The sequence below is a fragment of the Scylla paramamosain genome, chromosome 15 (genome assembly GCF_035594125.1).
Source record: "Scylla paramamosain isolate STU-SP2022 chromosome 15, ASM3559412v1, whole genome shotgun sequence".
Classification (NCBI taxonomy): Eukaryota; Metazoa; Arthropoda; class Malacostraca; order Decapoda; family Portunidae; genus Scylla; species Scylla paramamosain.
Genome location: NC_087165.1, coordinates 3041012 through 3059355, shown reverse-complemented (window position 1 = coordinate 3059355; position 18344 = coordinate 3041012). Strand labels below are relative to the sequence as shown.

General features: G+C 38.7%; 1 protein-coding gene across 3 annotated transcripts in view; it reads right to left on the bottom strand.

Moving 5' to 3' along the window:
• The window catches only part of LOC135107274 (uncharacterized), a 107996-nt gene that overhangs the window by 45825 nt on the left and 43827 nt on the right, over positions 1 to 18344 (bottom strand). For all 3 annotated transcript variants that reach the window (XM_064016938.1, XM_064016937.1, XM_064016939.1), the window contains exons 3-5: positions 15134 to 15299; positions 2062 to 2145; positions 627 to 779 (exon numbers count right to left, since the gene is read on the bottom strand). In XM_064016938.1, the coding sequence (XP_063873008.1) occupies positions 627 to 779; positions 2062 to 2145; positions 15134 to 15299 (403 nt within the window). The remainder of the gene's footprint in view (positions 1 to 626; positions 780 to 2061; positions 2146 to 15133; positions 15300 to 18344) is intronic.

Sequence of the window (18344 nt, the reverse complement as noted above, 5' to 3'; positions counted from 1 at the left end):
GCTGAAAATCCTCTGCAAGTAATGAGGCACACAAAAGAAATCATCATTATTCAAGAGAATCTAAGTAGTATTACTGAAACACTACCTTATCAATATTTCTGGAAATGTTACAATGGAAGGCATTATTCATGAAATCCCATTATACACTCAAAACTGAATGCAACTTTATGACTTATGTAAAGCCTCTTGGGCTCCCAAGGACAGCCATAGGCTAATGAAATTTAAAAAATTCCATTCTATCAGAAAATGGAGAAAATGCAGAAAAATGCCAGAGTGAAGGAGAGGGAAACTAGATTTCCCATGACTCTCTTAACCAAGATTTACCTAAATGTTTTTAGACATCAATGGTCATTATGCAGTGAACTGTATTAATTTTCTTCTTTAAGATCTTTTATTTTCCACTACCACTACTGCTACAACTCAGCACCAATACCATCAGTCCTGTCAATGATCATCACTCCTCAATGGGCACAAAATTGCCTAAAGCAGTGTCCTTAGCCTCACATATAGTGCACAAATTATGTTAGGTGTTGTTATGTGAAAACTTATAACGTAATTGCAGATGATAAGGGCAAACTGAAAGATTAATCAATTCATTATGATACTTGAAATGATAATCTGCTTACCTGGGCTAAGATGTTGAAGAGGTCTCCAGCAATGTTAATACCCTCAATACCCTCACCATCAAATGAAAACACCAGCAGGTGCAATGTGTCAAATAGTAGGCCAGCCAACTGTACAACCAAAACTGCTGTGAAGAGGCGAGTGATTGGATGAATCTGTGGATACAAAAGGTAAGTAGCTGGTAGAAGTTGCATCTCCTTAGGTTTAGGTGCAGGTTTTATATGACTTAATTTTTGGAAAGAAAAGACAAAAAAATAATAAATAAAAAAATAAAATAAAATAACAATCACATTTGCATTTGAGGGAAGCAGTGGCTGAGAGGTAATCACTCAGATGTGGTGATCTCAAGACTCGAGTTTGAACCCTGCTGAAAGCCTGCCAGTTTTCAAGCTATTGCTGAGTGGCTGAAGGATACCCACATAATTTCTATCAACACTATCTTCAACAGCAACTGCACCATGGAGCTCTGGGGTGATAGCATGAGCTTCTAGAAAGGTGTCATGCAAAATTCTTGCATGAACCACCATGGGTAAGGGCCAATCATCTAAGCCTCTAAAAGTAGAAGGGGATAAGTATCTAGGTCCCAACAGAAGACTTGCAGCAGAATTGTCTATCGGCAAAAGAAAAAAATAATAAATAAATAAAAAAAAAATAATGAAGAGGTTTCATGATAAGGAATACAAGGTGTGGGAAGGTGTAAAAAACAGACAAATGAGAGCAGGCTTAGATAAAGAACATGTGATGAAAGAGGTACTATATGCAGTAATTTCTTGCCAAATATAAAGGTTGTTAACTTTGATTTTTAATTGGGAAAAAAAAGGTTGAAGGAAACTTAGTTAAGGCAATAAAATAACATTAATATATTGCCTTTTTCCTGGTAATCAATTCAGATTCATTCATTAAAGGGGATCATAATTGAAGACACCTTAAAATAATTCAGCATCTCAAGGCAAAACATGTAATGAGAAAAATTCAAGACACACTCTTATACTTATCTCATGAACAGTTTTGCTTATAACTTTAAATTACACAAGTATTCATATTACCACACATATTTCTATGATCTATGGAATGCGCATAAAATTTTTATCCCCATAGGTTTTCTCTGGAAAAGGCAAAAAAAAAAAAAAAAAAAAAGAGTCAATCAGTCAGTAAGCTGTGATGGTGCACATTGTTTTCTTTTCCTAGTTGATGCTTCTTGTATTCTTTTTCTTTCTTAATTATTTTACAAGCTTTCCAACATTCCTAAATATTCACCAAACAAGAAAGCACACTGAATGCTGTAAAATCGGCAATAACAACCACAGCAAGAAAGACTGATCACGTGGGAATATTGGCAAAGGATATAAATATAAAACATCTGCTTTAATAAATACATATACTTTTTAAGCTAAAATTTGTTTCATGTTGTAGAATTTACTAGTGGATGTGACTAACCTGGCGACAGGCAGCATACACCTGGAGAGGCACCAAAATGCACCCATAAAACACCACACACACCAGGTAGATTTCCACGGTGTCCTGGAAAAAAAATGAATAATAGATAAAAAATAAATAAATAAGATAAAAAAAAAAAAAAAAAAAAGAAAAAGAAAAAAAAAAAAAAAAAAAAAAAAAAAAAAAAAAAAAAAAAAAATATATATATATATATATATATATATATATATATATATATATATATATATATATATATATATATATATATATATATATATATGTTACAGTCAATACCTGAATCCAGACAATTTGTAAAGTGACTTATTTTTTCAGGCAATTTGTGAACTGCCTGGTTAGGTTAGGTTAGGTTAGGTTAGGTTAGGTTAGGTTAGGTTAGGTTAGGTTAGGTTAGGTTAACCTAACCTAACCTAACCTAACCTAACCTAACCTAACCTAACCAGGCAGTTCACAAATTGCCTGAAAAAATAAGTCACTTTACAAATTGTCTGGATTCAGGTATTGACTGTAACATATACACACACAAAGGGTATTTGAGTTACGAGTGAGATACATTCCGGAAGGCTGCTTGTAAGTTGTTTTGCTCATAACTCGTCATCGTAATCAGAGTGAGAGAGAGAGAGAGAGAGAGAGAGAGAGAGAGAGAGAGAGAGAGAGAGAGAGAGAGAGAGAGAGAGAGAGAGAGAGAGAGAGAGAGAGAGAGAGAGAGAGAGAGAGAGAGCACCTTACCTTATGAGTGATGTGATACTACTGAGTAGTGACAGGCTTGAGGCTTCTGCCAAATGCAAGACTTAAATATGCCAGGCATACGACCCAAGATGAAATGAGATGCCTCTCTCTCTCTCTCTCTCTCTCTCTCTCTCTCTCTCTCTCTCTCTCTCTCATGCATATTTGTTTTCACACTCTCTCTCTCTCTCCCTCTCTCTCATGTACATTTTTCCTTTCTCCCTTTCTCCTTCTCAGGTTATACACACCTTTATTCATGTAATCTGTTAAGATGGCTGGCTGAAAGCATAAGACAGGTACATTTGCCTATTCATGGACTTAATGTAATGGAACATGATTTCTACACTATGCAGCACAACCCTCCCATCTCTTTGCATCTCAGAGGTCGACTGACGGAGGTCCATACACTGTGGAATCTCAAACTAGACTCACTGCAGTGCAGTATGATAAGTTTTAAAATTAAATTTGAATTTTGAATTAGCGTCTCAAAATGAACCACTAAATGCCCTGTGTCCTGGGACAGTGGGCAGTCCTTCACTATGCTGCTGTGCTGTGTGAGTAGTGGCGAAGCAGTGTACTGGGTAAATATGGCATGTAGTGCCAAATCTGAACTTTTGGATAGCAAAGTAACAATGTTGAGAGCACAATTTCATTTTGTGAATAGACTGCTCGCACCTCTGATCATTCGTAATTCATTACCATGTAACTCAGACATTCTCTATCTCTCTCTCTCTCTCTCTCTCTCTCTCTCTCTCTCTCTCTCTCTCTCTCTCTATATATATATATATATATATATATATATATATATATATATATATATATATATATATATATATACTGGAACCTCAGTTATTAAACACCTCCCTTTTTGAACAAATAAATTTTCAAATAAAATTTTGGACTCATAATTGCTTTAGTTGCCATACCATAATTTGGTTCTCAAACAAAGTTACTTGATTTCAAATACTAAAAAGGCAAAGCAAAAGCTGCCATTTATTACTAATTTACAGTTTCTATATATATTTTCTTCATTTTCATATATTTGGAGGAGAAACACAGTGGGTAAGACAGCAATTCAATCTTTGAAATAAGGAAAATGTGATCCTGTTGAAGAGCCTCGATGTAAACAAACAGTTTCAGCTGGCTCAGGAGTAATCCTGACCCACGTGGATGTGGCTCTCTTGATGACCTACAATGCCATCACTACTGCATAACTACATTTTCCCAGCAGCAAGATGTCTAAGAGTTATGATTGCCCTCATTTTGGCAGTAAGTGCATTGCTCCTCTCTGTGTCACTCTATAATGTTTCTCTCACTCGATAGGTGACAAAGAGAATGCCTGCATGGTCTAAACAATATCTTCTGATAAGTTCTGTGTCACTGATTTTATTCAATATGTCCTTTCTGGATAGATAATTTCTGAGCTGATATGGATTGGCCATCTTGGCAGCAGAAATGTCTGTCATAAGCTACTAAGACAGGGTGGATAGGTGTCCAGGAACGGATTAATGCATTTTATGTTCATTCCTATATGGAAAAGTAGTTTTGGTTTCCGAACATTTAAGATTTTGAACAGCATTCTGGAATTAATAAGTGTGAGAACTGAGATTCAACTATATATATATATATATTAGATAAATAGAATAGCCTAAAAGTATTAAGATATAATATCTAAAGCCAGCAAAGAATTTTACTTTGGCAAAATCACCTATCTGCTGGGCGGACATTTCCCATGAGAGAGAGTGCGTCACGTGCTGCCGGCAGTTGTTTGCTGATCGCCGCGTCGGGCAGACACGGTCATTCTGGGTCATACGGACTCTCAAGTTTTTGCTGTTTTCTTTCAGATAAGGCCACGATACTTGTTACACAGGTACAGTGCCTTCAACTTCGTTACCCGTTTTTGGGGCGAGTTGTATTATTGGTATATCGGTCTCCACTGACGATGGAACTGTGTGGGAAGCTTACGGCTTTGTTCTCCTTATCGCAGTGCGGCAGCCATGTCGGAGTCTGGTGAAGCGTCCTCTGCCTCTCGATCCCCTTCCCCTCCTGCCCCACGTGCCTTCTGTGGGCCTTCTCCTCTCCCTGGGTCCACTGTTCGCCCTCAAGATGACGACGACAGGCACAGGGATCATTCATCTCGTCGCTTGAGTGGGAGGCATGGTTGCGTGAGATTACGTAACATTGCTGACGCACGTGGTTCCCGCGGCACTTCTCCTGCTCCTCCCCCTTGGTCAGTTGTGTTGGACGCCTTGGCTGATTTGCGGGGTGAAGTGGAGGCCTTGCAGGCAGACAAACGGCAACTACCACCCCCTACTGGGTCGGCGCAGGTGACTGTGGAGGACAGTACTCTGGGGGGCTGGGGTTTGTCGCCTCCTTGTTCTGCCACTTTTTCTGGTTTCTCGGCCAGGATGAGTGAGGATGAGGCAGTGTCGATGCCTGCCGCCCCTGCTGACAGCACCTTAATTCAGGGCACTAAGGCCTTTGGTCCTTCTGACACGGTGGTTGCTGACATTGACAATAGAGTGGCAGAGATGGTAAACTTTCTCTTTGATAATGGTATGAGAGAGGAGGACTACAAGGCCATGTGTGAGGACGATGTTGTCAAGAGGCCTAATAACTGCCATGCTCTTGCGCCAGTGGAATGCAACCCACAGGTGTTGGAGGCCCTGAAGCTGGATGCCAGGAAGACAGACTTCCGCTTGAAGGAGGTAAATAAGGACATCCTGCGGGCTTCAACCATTATCACCAAATCCTTAGTGGCACTGGATGATTTGGCTGAACAGGAAGGTAACCCCAAGTTGGCACATGAGGTGAGCATGCTAAATAGTGCATTGGCATTGCTAGGCAATGCCAATCACAGGAACAATTTGGCCAGGCGTTTTGCCATGAAACGCGAGATAAACTATAAATATGCTCATCTTTGTTCAGATAAGGTGCCAATTACTCGCTTTCTGTTCGGTGACGATGTGTCCCAGTCTGCCAGACAAATTGAGGAAGCGGAGAAACTGCGGACTAAGTTCTCGCAGAAAAAGCCTGCCTTTACTAGCAAATTCGCAGGTAAACGCCCTGGTGGATATTGGAACAAGCCTGCTAGTAGGGGATATTACGCCAGGTTCCAACCCTATGGGCAACAGAGGTATGGCTCCAGGGCTGTCCCACGACTGCCTTCCACTCGTCAGGATGTGGAGCCAAAAAACTCCAAGGGCCGGGGCGTCCGCAGCAGGCAGCCCCAGTAAACTTACAGGCAAGTGCATGTTTTGAAGCTGGCAGACTACACTCTTTCCTGCATGAGTGGCGTAAAATTACCAGTGACCCTGTCATTTTGGATATTGTTCAGCATTGCCACCTTGATATTGATGTCGATAGTGTTCATCCTTTATTTTTTAATGATTTGGAATACAGGTTCAACACTGTGCAACAGGGGATAATTTCTGGAGAGATCAAAAAACTTTTACAGCTTAAAGTCATTAAAGTCACACACAAACAAACTCAGCAGGTTATATCTCCTATTTTTTTGCGAGAAAAGAAAAACGGGGAATTTCGCCTGGTTCTTAACTTGGAGAGGTTAAACAAATACATACCATATAAACATTTTAAAATGGAAAATTTTGAACAGGCCATCAGGCTCATCAACCAGGGTGATTTTTTGGCTTCTGTCGATCTCAGGCATGCTTATTATTCTGTTAGGGTTGCAGATGAGCAACAACGATTTTTATGTTTTACATGGCAAGGTGTTATCTATCAATTCACCTGCCTCCCTAATGGCATTTCTGAGGGACCTCGGCTTTTCACCAAACTGATGAAGCCAGTATTTGCTACTTTAACACGTTAACCGCCATAAGGCAGATCGGGAATTCCTCCGTGGCGCCATGATGTTTACCACGCTCCAGCGGTCAGTGCTGTGGTAGCAGCGAAGCGAGAAGGTGGGTATGCATTTTGCTCCTCAAATAGATTCTCTTAGACCTGTCAAAGTCTTGTTACACGGGTGGTACATATGGCGATATATTAGTCTGAGCACCTCAGCAGCGCCACATGAACCACCGGTGGTCATAAAATTTCATGATGCACTTGTGGCTCAAATGATGAAACAAATACTATTCATACTGAATATTTTAGTTATTAGGCTAAATGCGGTTCAGTGCCATAAATTTTAAGTTTTATGCTTCACAGAATAACACATGCATATACATTTTGATATTTCAGAAACCATTGAATGGAGACATCAGTTTTATGGACATCGTAAAATGTCATCTTCTGATGACAGTGACGGGGATAAAAGCTATGAACCGTCACCAGATGAAATGGAATCAAGTTATGAATCTGATGCAAGCAGAACAATTGACTCAGATGATGATACAGCAAGTATTTCATCAAATGATGCTACCATGAATGAACAGCCTGCCGCTTTTCATGATGCTGCATGGCGAAACATCACTGCAAGCACACAAAAATTTGTATGCACAGCAAGAGAGCAGATGCATTACACTTTACCATCATCATCTGACAGAGATATTCAGCCCATTGATGTTTACAAGCTTTTTTGTACTGATGAGATTATTCATTTGATAGTTAGGGAAACTAATAGGTTCTTTGAACAAACTGTTGCTGAAAAGCCTATTACACGGCTCTCTAAGATGAATGCATGGAAACCAGTAACCTCCAGGGATATTGAGCAGTTTCTTGCAATTTTTATCATGATGGGCTTAAACAGGCAACCAACATTTGATTGTTATTGGGCTAAAAGTAAAATGTATGGCGTAGAGCTAGTGAAGAATGTTATGCCAAGAAACAAATTTGAGCTAATCCTACGCTTTCTCCATTTTGCTGACAACAGTCAAGAAGATAAAAGTGACCGCTTGTATAAAGTAAGGCCACTCATCAGACTTCTGTCTCTAAACTTTGAAAAAGTTACACCTGGGGAAAAGGTCGTCATTGATGAAAGCCTAGTTATGTTCCGTGGCAGAACAATATTACGACAATACATCCCCAACAAAAAACACAAGTATGACTTCAAAATATATAAACTCTGCTCAGTTGATGGATACACTTGGAAATTTAATATATACAGAGGTAAGGGAGACACTTCTCAAGATTTAAAACATTCAGAATATGTTGCAATGTCACTAATGGAAGGCCTGTTGAGAGAAGGTAGGATTCTGTATATTGACAACTTTTATTCTTCTCTAGCCCTGGCCAGAATCCTCCTTGAAAAATCAACATATGTGTGTGGAACCCTATGGAGTAACAGGAAAGAGAATCCTAAAATTGTAACAGACAAGCAACTGAAAAAAGGTGAAGTTGAAGGAAAAGAAAACTCAGAAGGCATAAAAGTTCTCAAATGGAAAGATAAGCGCAATGTTCTGATGCTAACAACTGTTCCAGAACATACTGATGAAAAAGTGACAACTATCTTGAGAAGAGGCACAGAGGCTCAGAAACCACAATCTGTCTTGGATTACAATGCTGCCAAAAAGGGAGTAGATTACTCTGACCAGATGTCATCCTACTATTCACCCCTGCGCAAAATTCGCAAGTGGTATAAAAAAATATCATTTGAGCTGCTTTTGGGAACGGCAGTAGTCAATTCCTTCCTGGTTTTTAATAAGTATCATGCAAAGAAAGCCTTTTCAATGAAGGAGTTCCGGGAGTCTTTAGTTCTTTCTCTTATCACAAGAACTCCAACAGAGAAAATAAGCATTGGAAGAGAGTCTCTCTCTCTGGCAGGTAAAAGATCATCTCATTTCCTTGTTGAATTGCAAGGTCAATGTAGAACAACATGAAAAAGGTGCAGAGGGTGCTATCAGACCCTTAGTCTAAATGAAGGAAGTGCAACTGCAGCTGCAAAAGCTAGGAGAGTAAAAACTGTGTGTAATCAATGTGATGGCAGTCCGCATCTGTGTGTCTCATGTTTTGAAAGAATTCACTCTGAATAAAGAAAGTGTTTGTAGGGATAGAAAAAAAAAAAAATTTGTCATTTTAGTTATTACAAGGAAATTTATTTTGAGAGGGGTATCATGAGTGATTGCATCAGATGATTATATATATTTTTTTCAAGTTTTCAAGGACTTTGCTTTTATGTGGTCATCTCTTATGTGGTAATTTTTCATTTTTGTACTTTGATGAGTGAAAAATAATGTTTGATAATTCTTAATTTGTTACTTCTTTTGCTATAGAATGTAAGGAAATGCAAATTAAACTGAAAGAACACTGTGTTTATAAAAAAAAATAGTTTTAATTTTATGGAAAAAAAAAAAACATTTCCTATGTATTAATATCTTTCAATGCTATATTTTTGAAGAAATTGATCAATAAACTATCACTTAAAATATTTGTGTTTGCATTTTGTCTGTTGTATTGTTAGAAATACTGATTGAAAAGGAAGGAAAAAAAAACTCATTAATGTACCACCGGTGGTACATGTGGCGGTTACTGAAGGTATGAAATGTACCATTGGTGGTACATATGGCGGTAAACGTGTTAAGGCAGGAAGGATACACTATCACCAGCTTTATAGATGACACATTAATTTGCAGTAACTCTTACTCAGGATGTCTTCAGGCGATTCAGGCCACCATTTCTCTGTTGCAAAGGTTAGGCTTTTGTATCAATATGGAGAAGTCTGTTCTCACCCCCACACAATGTATTGAATACCTAGGCAATGTTATTAACACCAAGTTCATGACTGCCTCTTTACCTGAGCGTAGACTAATCAAAATTCGCCAAGGATGTGCAGAACTTTTGTGTAAAGATGTTGCCCCCATTCGAGAGGTGGCCAGGGTGATCGGCCTCATGGTGGCTGCGATCCCAGCAGTGGAGTTAGGTAAACTTCACTACAGGAAGTTGGAGGGGGGGAAAAATTGCCGCTTTGAAATGTGAGTATGGTAATTTTGACAGGCCTTTGAATATTACTGCAGACATGAAACTAGACCTTTCCTGGTGGTTAGACAATGCGGACAGACACCACAGACACATTTTTAGGCCAGGTACTGACATCGATTTATTTACTGATGCCTCCAGCCTTGGTTGGGGGGGTCATTTGGGGTGTCAGATTACAAGTGGTACTTGGTCCCTGGATGAAAAGGAGCTTCACATTAACATCCTGGAGATGAAAGCCATTCTATTCTCTTTGCAAGCATTTGAACATGAGCTGGAAGGTAGACATGTTAGAGTTTTTTGTGATAATACCACTGCCATAAACTATGTCAATGAAATGGGAGGCACAAAGTCCAAGTCCTGTAATGATGTTGCTACCCAGATTTGGGATTGGTGTCTGGAACATGACTCATGGGTTACATGCTCGCACATACCGGGGAAGGACAACACCTTGGCTGATGTAGCCTCTCGCAAGATTAATGACAGACATGAGTGGAAACTCGACTCACACATTTTTACTACCTAGTGTAATGTTTTTGGGACACCGTCCATTGATTTATTTGCCTCAAGGCTTAACAAACAGGTTAATACATTCTGTTCGTGGTTGCCAGATCCGGAGGCTAAATATTTTGATGCTTTTTCCTTGGACTGGTCAAACTTTGATTTGTCTTACATTTTCCCCCCATTCTCATTAATTGCTAGGTGCCTTCAGAAGTTACGTGCGGAGCAAGCACGAGGCTGGATGGTGGTTCCTCTGTGGCTGTCCCAGTTTTGGATGGGCATGCTGCTCCAGTTGCTAATAGACTTCCCACGTTTGATAACGAACAGGAGGAATGTTCTAACACACCCGTCCACAACAAATCCACACCCCATCATGTCCCACACGAGGCTCATGGCATGCCTTCTGTCAAGGAAAACTTGCAGAAACGAGGAGTTTCACCGGCGGCTGCGGACATCATACTTGCCTCCTGGAAACCAGGTACTGAGAGGCAATACCGCCCACATGTTCAGAGGTGGTCGTTGTTTTGTGGTAGACGGAATGTCGATCCCACTTCTCCAACTGTAGGTCACATTGTAAATTTTTTGACGGAAACCTTTGACAGGGGTGTGGGTTATGAGTGTGTGAACACTGCGAGGGGTGCCCTGTCTTCTCTCGGCATTGTGGTGGACGGATGCAGGGCAGGAAATCACCCTTTGGTCATCCGATTCATGAGAGGGGTTTTCAATCTTAGAACTCCTCAGCCCAGGTACACTGACACTTGGGACGTCCAACCTGTCTTAGAGCAACTAAGGTCCATGTTCCCCTTACATGCATTAACACTTAAAGAATTAACGCTAAAATTGGTTATGATGATGGCCTTAACTCAAGCTGCCAGAATTCAAACTTTACAACTACTGTTAATCAGAGACATGCTCATTAATGAACACTCCATTTCAGTACAGTTGGGGGGCACTCTTAAACAATCCAGACCAAATTTTAACATCAACAGGGTCACATTCCATCGTTACCCTAAGGATCCACGATTATGTGTCTGTAGCACTCTCCTGAGGTACATTGATGTGACTAAAGAGCTTAGACAAGATGAGATGCACACTGATGCCAGGCTCTTCATTAGCTTCATAAAACCCCACAAATCAGTTTCCAAAGACACTATTGCCCGTTGGGTCAAGACCATTCTCCGCATGTCCGGCATAGACATCTCAAAGTTTTCCGCTGGTAGTGTGCGGCCAGCAGCAGCTTCAAAAGCTGGAGTGGCGGCTGTCCCTGTCGCATACATTATGGCTAAGGCGGGCTGGTCTAGGGAATCTACCTTTGCAAAATATTATAATAAGAACATTGTGGCTGCTTCTGACCTCTTTCAGGATGCAGTGCTAGAATAAGACATGATTTGGGTTTGCTGCTGCACTCCAGTGTTGCAGTACACGGATATTTTAAGTATTTAGTATCTAGTACCTTAGGTTTATCTTATGATGTGAACTGTTACCATTTTTCAACATTGTTTGTAGATTGAATTAAGTTGGATGCAATGTACCTTATTTTATACACCAATTGTATGATTGTCTCATGTACAAGATCCTTCCATGGAATAATAGTTATAGTATTGTTTCTTGTGGGGCATTTCCTTTTCCTCTCTACTATTGCATCCTCCCTCGTCATCCACATGGCTTCAAAGCCTCATGGGAAATGTCCGCCCAGCAGATAGGTGATTTTGCCGAAGTAAAATTAACAAAGTACACGAGACTTACCGTAGGTCAGTTGAAGTGTACTTCTAATTTTTTGAGGCAAATCACCTCTGCTGGTGCGGAGATTTCACATGCCCTCCTCTCCCTCCCTACCTTAAGCTCTACAGGTTACTTAATTTCCTAATTGGTTCATCATGCGGATGTCGAGTCCTTGCTTTAAAGTCTGCCGGCAGCGCATGACGCACTCTCTCTCATGTGAAATCTCCGCACCAGCAGAGGTGATTTGCCTCGAAAAATTAGAAGTACACTTCAACTGACCTACGGTAAGTCTCGTGTACTTTGTTAATTTTACATCATCTTCATCATATCATTATTTTTTTCACTCTTGACATTGCTGGGCATTCCATTGTAGCAATAGCAGGCAGTCATTGTTCTCTGAAATCTATTAAGATTTCTGGCCCACAGGGCTCTATCTTATCAACCATACATATATGATCTCAGTCAGGCTCTATCTTATCAACCATACATATATGATCTCAGTCAAACTTCTTGTCCTACCCATTCTATTGCTCATGACTCTATCTTGCATTTCTCAATGCTATTTCCCAATGCCCAAATTAACAAGAATGAAACAGTTCATGCAGAGAAGCCATAGAACACCTAACTTCTGATCTTTCTATTATTTTAGAATGGGGCAAGGCAAACCTTACATTGTTCAATACCTCAAAAATAAATTTTCTTCATCAGTCAATCTGGCACAACTGTCCAGATAATTATACCTTCTTTTCATGAAAAGCTCAGGCCAAGGACAAACAAAATGTTAGTGGGTAAAAAAGGCCAGTTGCTAAAGAGAAATGAACAAAAGCACATCCCTAATTATATGAAATGTCTTGAAACCTCGTCTTGAAAGAGTTTCAGTCACAGGCAGCAGAAAATAAAAGCAGATAGGGAGTTCCAGGCATAGGAATGAATGAGAATATTAGTTAACTCTTGCATTATGGATGTGGATATACTAGAGGTAAGAAAAAATAGAAAGCCTTGTGCAGTGAAACTGTGGAAGGAGAGGGAGGTATGCAGTTAGCAAGATCAGAAGGGAAGTTAGTGTGAAAATAGCAGTAGAAGATTACAAGAGATACAACTTTGTGGCAAAGAGAGAGGCTGAAGACAAGCAGTTAGAGGATGAGAGTTGAGGAGATGAAAACTTTTTATTTCACTCTGTTAAAGAGAACATTCTAAGTGGAATTTCCTTATATATGTATGAGGTGTATTCCAGACATGGATGGATAAAGCTCCTGTACAGAGTTAGCAGAAAAACTGACAGATGACTCAGGATGCCTAACTTCTGACAGGCTATTTTACCAAGAGACAAGGTGTAAAGTTTCCAATTTAGGTTTCTAGTAAAGGACAGTCCAAGAATGTTCACTGTAGAAGATAAGTGCAGTTGAGTGTCAGTGGAAAAGAGAGGATAGTTCCCTGGAAAGTTGTCATTTCAACAGATAAAGGAATTCAGTTTTTGACACATTTACCAACACTCTGCCCCAATACAAAATTTTAGAAAGACCAAAATTCATGGATTCCCTAACTTCCCTGCATGAATTATTAATCTCCTCAAGGGATGGATGTCTAGGAAAAAAATGTGGAAATGTGCAGAGCAATGTCATCAACATATGAGTTGGATAGGACAATGAGTTTCATTTATATCAATGACAAATAAAATTCAAAGAGAGTTGGTGACAGAACAAAATCCTGAGGAACACCACTCCACCACTGTTAATAAACTTAGAAGAACAGTGACTGCCTACTATAGCAGCAACAGAATAGCCTGAAAGGAAACTTGAAACAGAGTTACAGAGAGAAGGATAGAAGCCATTAGAGGATAGTTTGGAAATCAAAGATTTGTGCCAGATGCTATCAGATGCTTGAAAGAGTCCTCCTCCCAGTTGCTTACTCTATACAAAGCTCTTATCCATCCATGTATGAAGTACTGTTCCCACACATGGGGAGGTTCTACTCATTCCTATATAGGTAGCAGTCAAAAGTTCTTAATCTCACTGACTGAAATCCTGACTATCTTCTACCATTATTGCCATGGTTACTACTCTCTTGAACATGCATGCCTCCCCCATCTTCCCATGCCCTTGCTGCACAAGACTTTCTACTTACTCTTATCTCTATTGTGTCCATTTGACTAATGTAAGAGGTAGCCAGTATCTTCATACTTTCATTTCTTTTACACCTAAACTTTGGAATTCTTTTCCTGTTTCAGTATTTGAACATCAATACCTCAGAAAATAAATTGGCTTCTCTTTCTTGATTTTTATTCTATTCTCTTTTTGGGGAACATTATTTGAAAGTACTTTTAACAGACTTTTTTTTACCCTAGCCAATCTCTATGAAACATAGAAAAAATAAATAAATAAAATAAATAAATAAATAAAATAGAATAGAAATAAACAAATAAATGAATATAAAGGGTGACTCTGATGATATGAGCTAATTTGATCCATAATAATTGCTTGTATAACAAATACTCATATAATGAATCATATAATTAAAGGAAAAAAAAATATGTTCCATAACCTTCACAAAGATAATGTTTCTAAGGAAAACTATGCCATAACAAATGTAACTATGATATCATCATAACAGAATATGTTTCTGTAATCCAGCAGTAACACATATATACAAGCAATAACCAGTCAGTCACATAAAACACAGTACTATATCCCCCAAACTGTAAATATGACAATCATATATTCGTATATGTTTGCAAGAAAATTTCAAATGTGAACAGACACTAAATTCGGAGAGAAATTATACAAGGTTGGTAGGGAAAAGGGAAGGGACGAGTAGTTTCTCAGAAATGCCCACAAACTTGTCTCTGCATATCTGGAACATCATACATTGCCTTGCACTACAAATACATCATCAGGAAGTTGCAGTAAGATGTGCATTTTGAGAGAGAGAGACTGATCACATTTTTAAAATGTCTATAGTCATGAAATCATGTAATGTGCAATGTATTAACAAAACCTTGAAAAAATAGGTAACTGTATGTGCATCTCTATAATGACAAAAGATATACAGAAGCAAGAAAATGTGTAGAAGAAATGGAGTTCCACATAATGTGGTCATGTTCAGTATTCTGGATTAATACTGTTAGTGAGAAACCAAAATAGTATCAACCAACCCTGTAACAATGACATCTATATATAAAATGTACATGAAATTTAGAATACAAAAATGTAACTCAAAAGTTATTCTCCCTAACCTGTTTGTCAAAGGAGAATTGATACTCAAAAGGGTTGTGGTCAGCTGCACTGGGGTCACCATTGACGAGGGTGAGTTGGTAGTGGAGAGAAGCATTATGATTTGATCTCTGCCACTTACATGTGGATGAGTTCCAGACACAGGCCACAAAGCTCAGGTACCAAAACCTGCAGTAAGGGGAAATGATGAACAAGGGATCTTGTCTTGATGCAGTCCAAAAGGAAATGGTGCTACTGAAAGGTAAGATGTATGACTACATAATATAACTTTTCTATCTATTAAATTAAACTAAGTCAGCCAATTTGGAATGTATATACCACATCAAAGATGCTATGTACCACATATTACTTTGAGAACAATTTCAAAGCTACAATTTACATTCTATGGTTAACATCAAAACCTGGACTAGTGGACTATACTCGTATATATATATATATATATATATATATATATATATATATATATATATATATATATATATATATATATATATATATATATATATATATATATATATATATATATATATATATATATATATATATATATATATATATATATATATATATATATATATATATATAGTGAACTATCTATACATATTAACAGAAATTCAGCAAGTATCATACTTCCATAGAAAATAGTGCAAGGCACAAGAAAATTCTAAGCAGGTGTCTAAAGTAGCCATTTGCTGCAAACCTGATCATTTATTAAGAGCATGGTTACACTGTCTGTACACAAGTCAAGTAACAAAGACTTTGAGTATAATTGACATAATAACAGAGCTTTATCTCTCTGACACCTCACTCCCTACAGAAGCATCCCCAAAAGGGTGGCCACATCAGAAGAGAGCCTTCACCTCTCCCCATCCAAACATTCCATTATTTACTAAAACACTGCATCTGCTAGCATCTCTTTCACACCTTTCATCTTATCTTCCCACCTTGAAAATGGCCTACTTCCTCTATCAGGACCTTCAATTTCAATCAAATATATTTATAAAATCTTCACATGCCATATGCCTCTCTCAGATAACTCATTTCCACACTCCACACTCTTGACTGTTGTAACTTATTCTATGCCCAGGTCTTAGATCTACATTGTTTGCAGAAGATACTATTCCTCAGACCTCTTTTTATACCCACTGGCATGTTTTTTCCCCTTTATAAGCCTTGCAAGTGATCCCATGACATAGCTATCTTTTACAGACCTTTCTCTCGTTTCTCTATCCATTTTACTATGTTTAAATAACACTGCCTCCAGATACATAAAAAATTTTTACCGACTACATTTTCTCTTCTCCCATAACTATCTCACATCTTCCTAGTGTTACATTCACTCTATAAAGCACCCTAAAGTCACACAATTCTTCTTCTTTCATCTCAGACACCACTAGCTTACTTTTCTTATCATTCACCTTCAATTTTTTTTCTCATACATACTTGTACACATTAGAAATTATCTACTACTCTGAGGTTTCCTTACACTCTCTGCAAGTATGACAGTGTCACCTGCAAACTTAATATATAGTAAACCCTCATTATACCAGACTAACTGGGGTGAAGCCAATGACATTAAAGGCAAAAATCCAATAAAAGCAGCAGTGAGTGAATCAGGAGTGCCACAACCTCTAACTCCCCACCTCCCCTCCTCTCCCTTCCTTCCCTCCATCCATCCATCCCACCCTTTCTCTCTCTCTCTCTCTCTCTCTCTCTCTCTCTCTCTCTCTCTCTCTCTCTCTCTCTCTCTCTCTCTCTCTCACATTGGATATAAATTATAGAGCATATACTTTATTTTGGTAAAAATAAAACAACAAATCTTATGGAAAATGTTTTACTCTCAAGTAAACAAAACATGAATTACCAGTCTGAAAAGCTGGGGGACTGGGGAGATAGCATGATGTGCTGGATTCTGATTCTATGTGTAGGCTGGCAGACAGCACAGTTCTGGTCGGTGAGGTGTGCGCTCACCACCATCACCACCACCCACACCCTCCCTCCCTCCCACCCTCACTCACTCCCTCGCCGCCACTGCCACTTACTAGGATTTCTTACCAGGATGAGCTCCACTAGAAGATAGCTTCAAACATGCCAACACACCACAATGTAATAAAATGTTTGTGATGATGACAAACATTACCTGATGTAAAATACTGTGGAATGTGCATTTTAAGCATTTAGTGAATTAACAATAATACACAGTTAATATTCCAGCCACTGGCCAGATGTTCCGCCTCATTTACCGACATTTATCCGGTAAATCTGATGGATGGTCCATAGGCTATACATGTTCGTTAAATGCAGAAATCTGCTTTAGCAGGATCTGGTATAGTGAGGGTTTACTGTACTTCCATAGCTCAATGTCTGAGAAAACAGTGCACAGAGGCCAAAAATAAAGCAAATCAGGAATTAGGATTAATTTTTTGGAGCATTAAAAGTAGAAGTCCCAAAGTAATATTAAAGTTATATTTGATGCAGATTAGACCTCATCTAGATTATGCCGTGCAGTTCTGGTCCCCATATTACAGGAAGGATAGAATCAGGAAGGATCAGAATCAGTAAAAAGGAGAATGACTAAATGGGTATAGGGGATGAGGGCTATTCCTTACAAAAAGGAGACTAAATCTTATAAATTTACATTCCTTAGAGAGGCACAGATTGAGAGAGGACACAATAAAGGTCTTTAAATGGCACAGAACAAGGGTGTACATAAGCAAAATTCTTAGGATCAGTAATCAGAACACTACAAGAAATAATGGGTTCAAGCTTGAAAAGTCATTTAAAAAAGAAATAGGAATGAATTGATTCTCAAATAGTGATAGATGAATGAAGTGGACTCAGTATTCAATTGTTAGTGCTAAGTCATTAGGGAGCTTTAAAAGATGATTAAACAAATTTATGGATGGGGATGATAGGTAAGTACGTTTCATACAGAGACTTCTTGCAGCTTCCCTTGTTTTCTTACGATCTTATATGCTCCATTCAGTTTCAGCCTGTTTCACTTCTGCTCTCATAACAAAATTCCCTCCAAGCTTTCCTTCCTCTTTCACACATGCACTTGCCTCCCTATGAAAAGCCTTAATTCCTTCCAACAACTACTTTCCTATCAATTCTACAACAAACTTTCACTATTAATTCTACAGTATACTTTCTCTAGACTTATGAAAGCTATATACAACTTTTCTTTTTGGAAGTGCTTCCCTATAATAATTT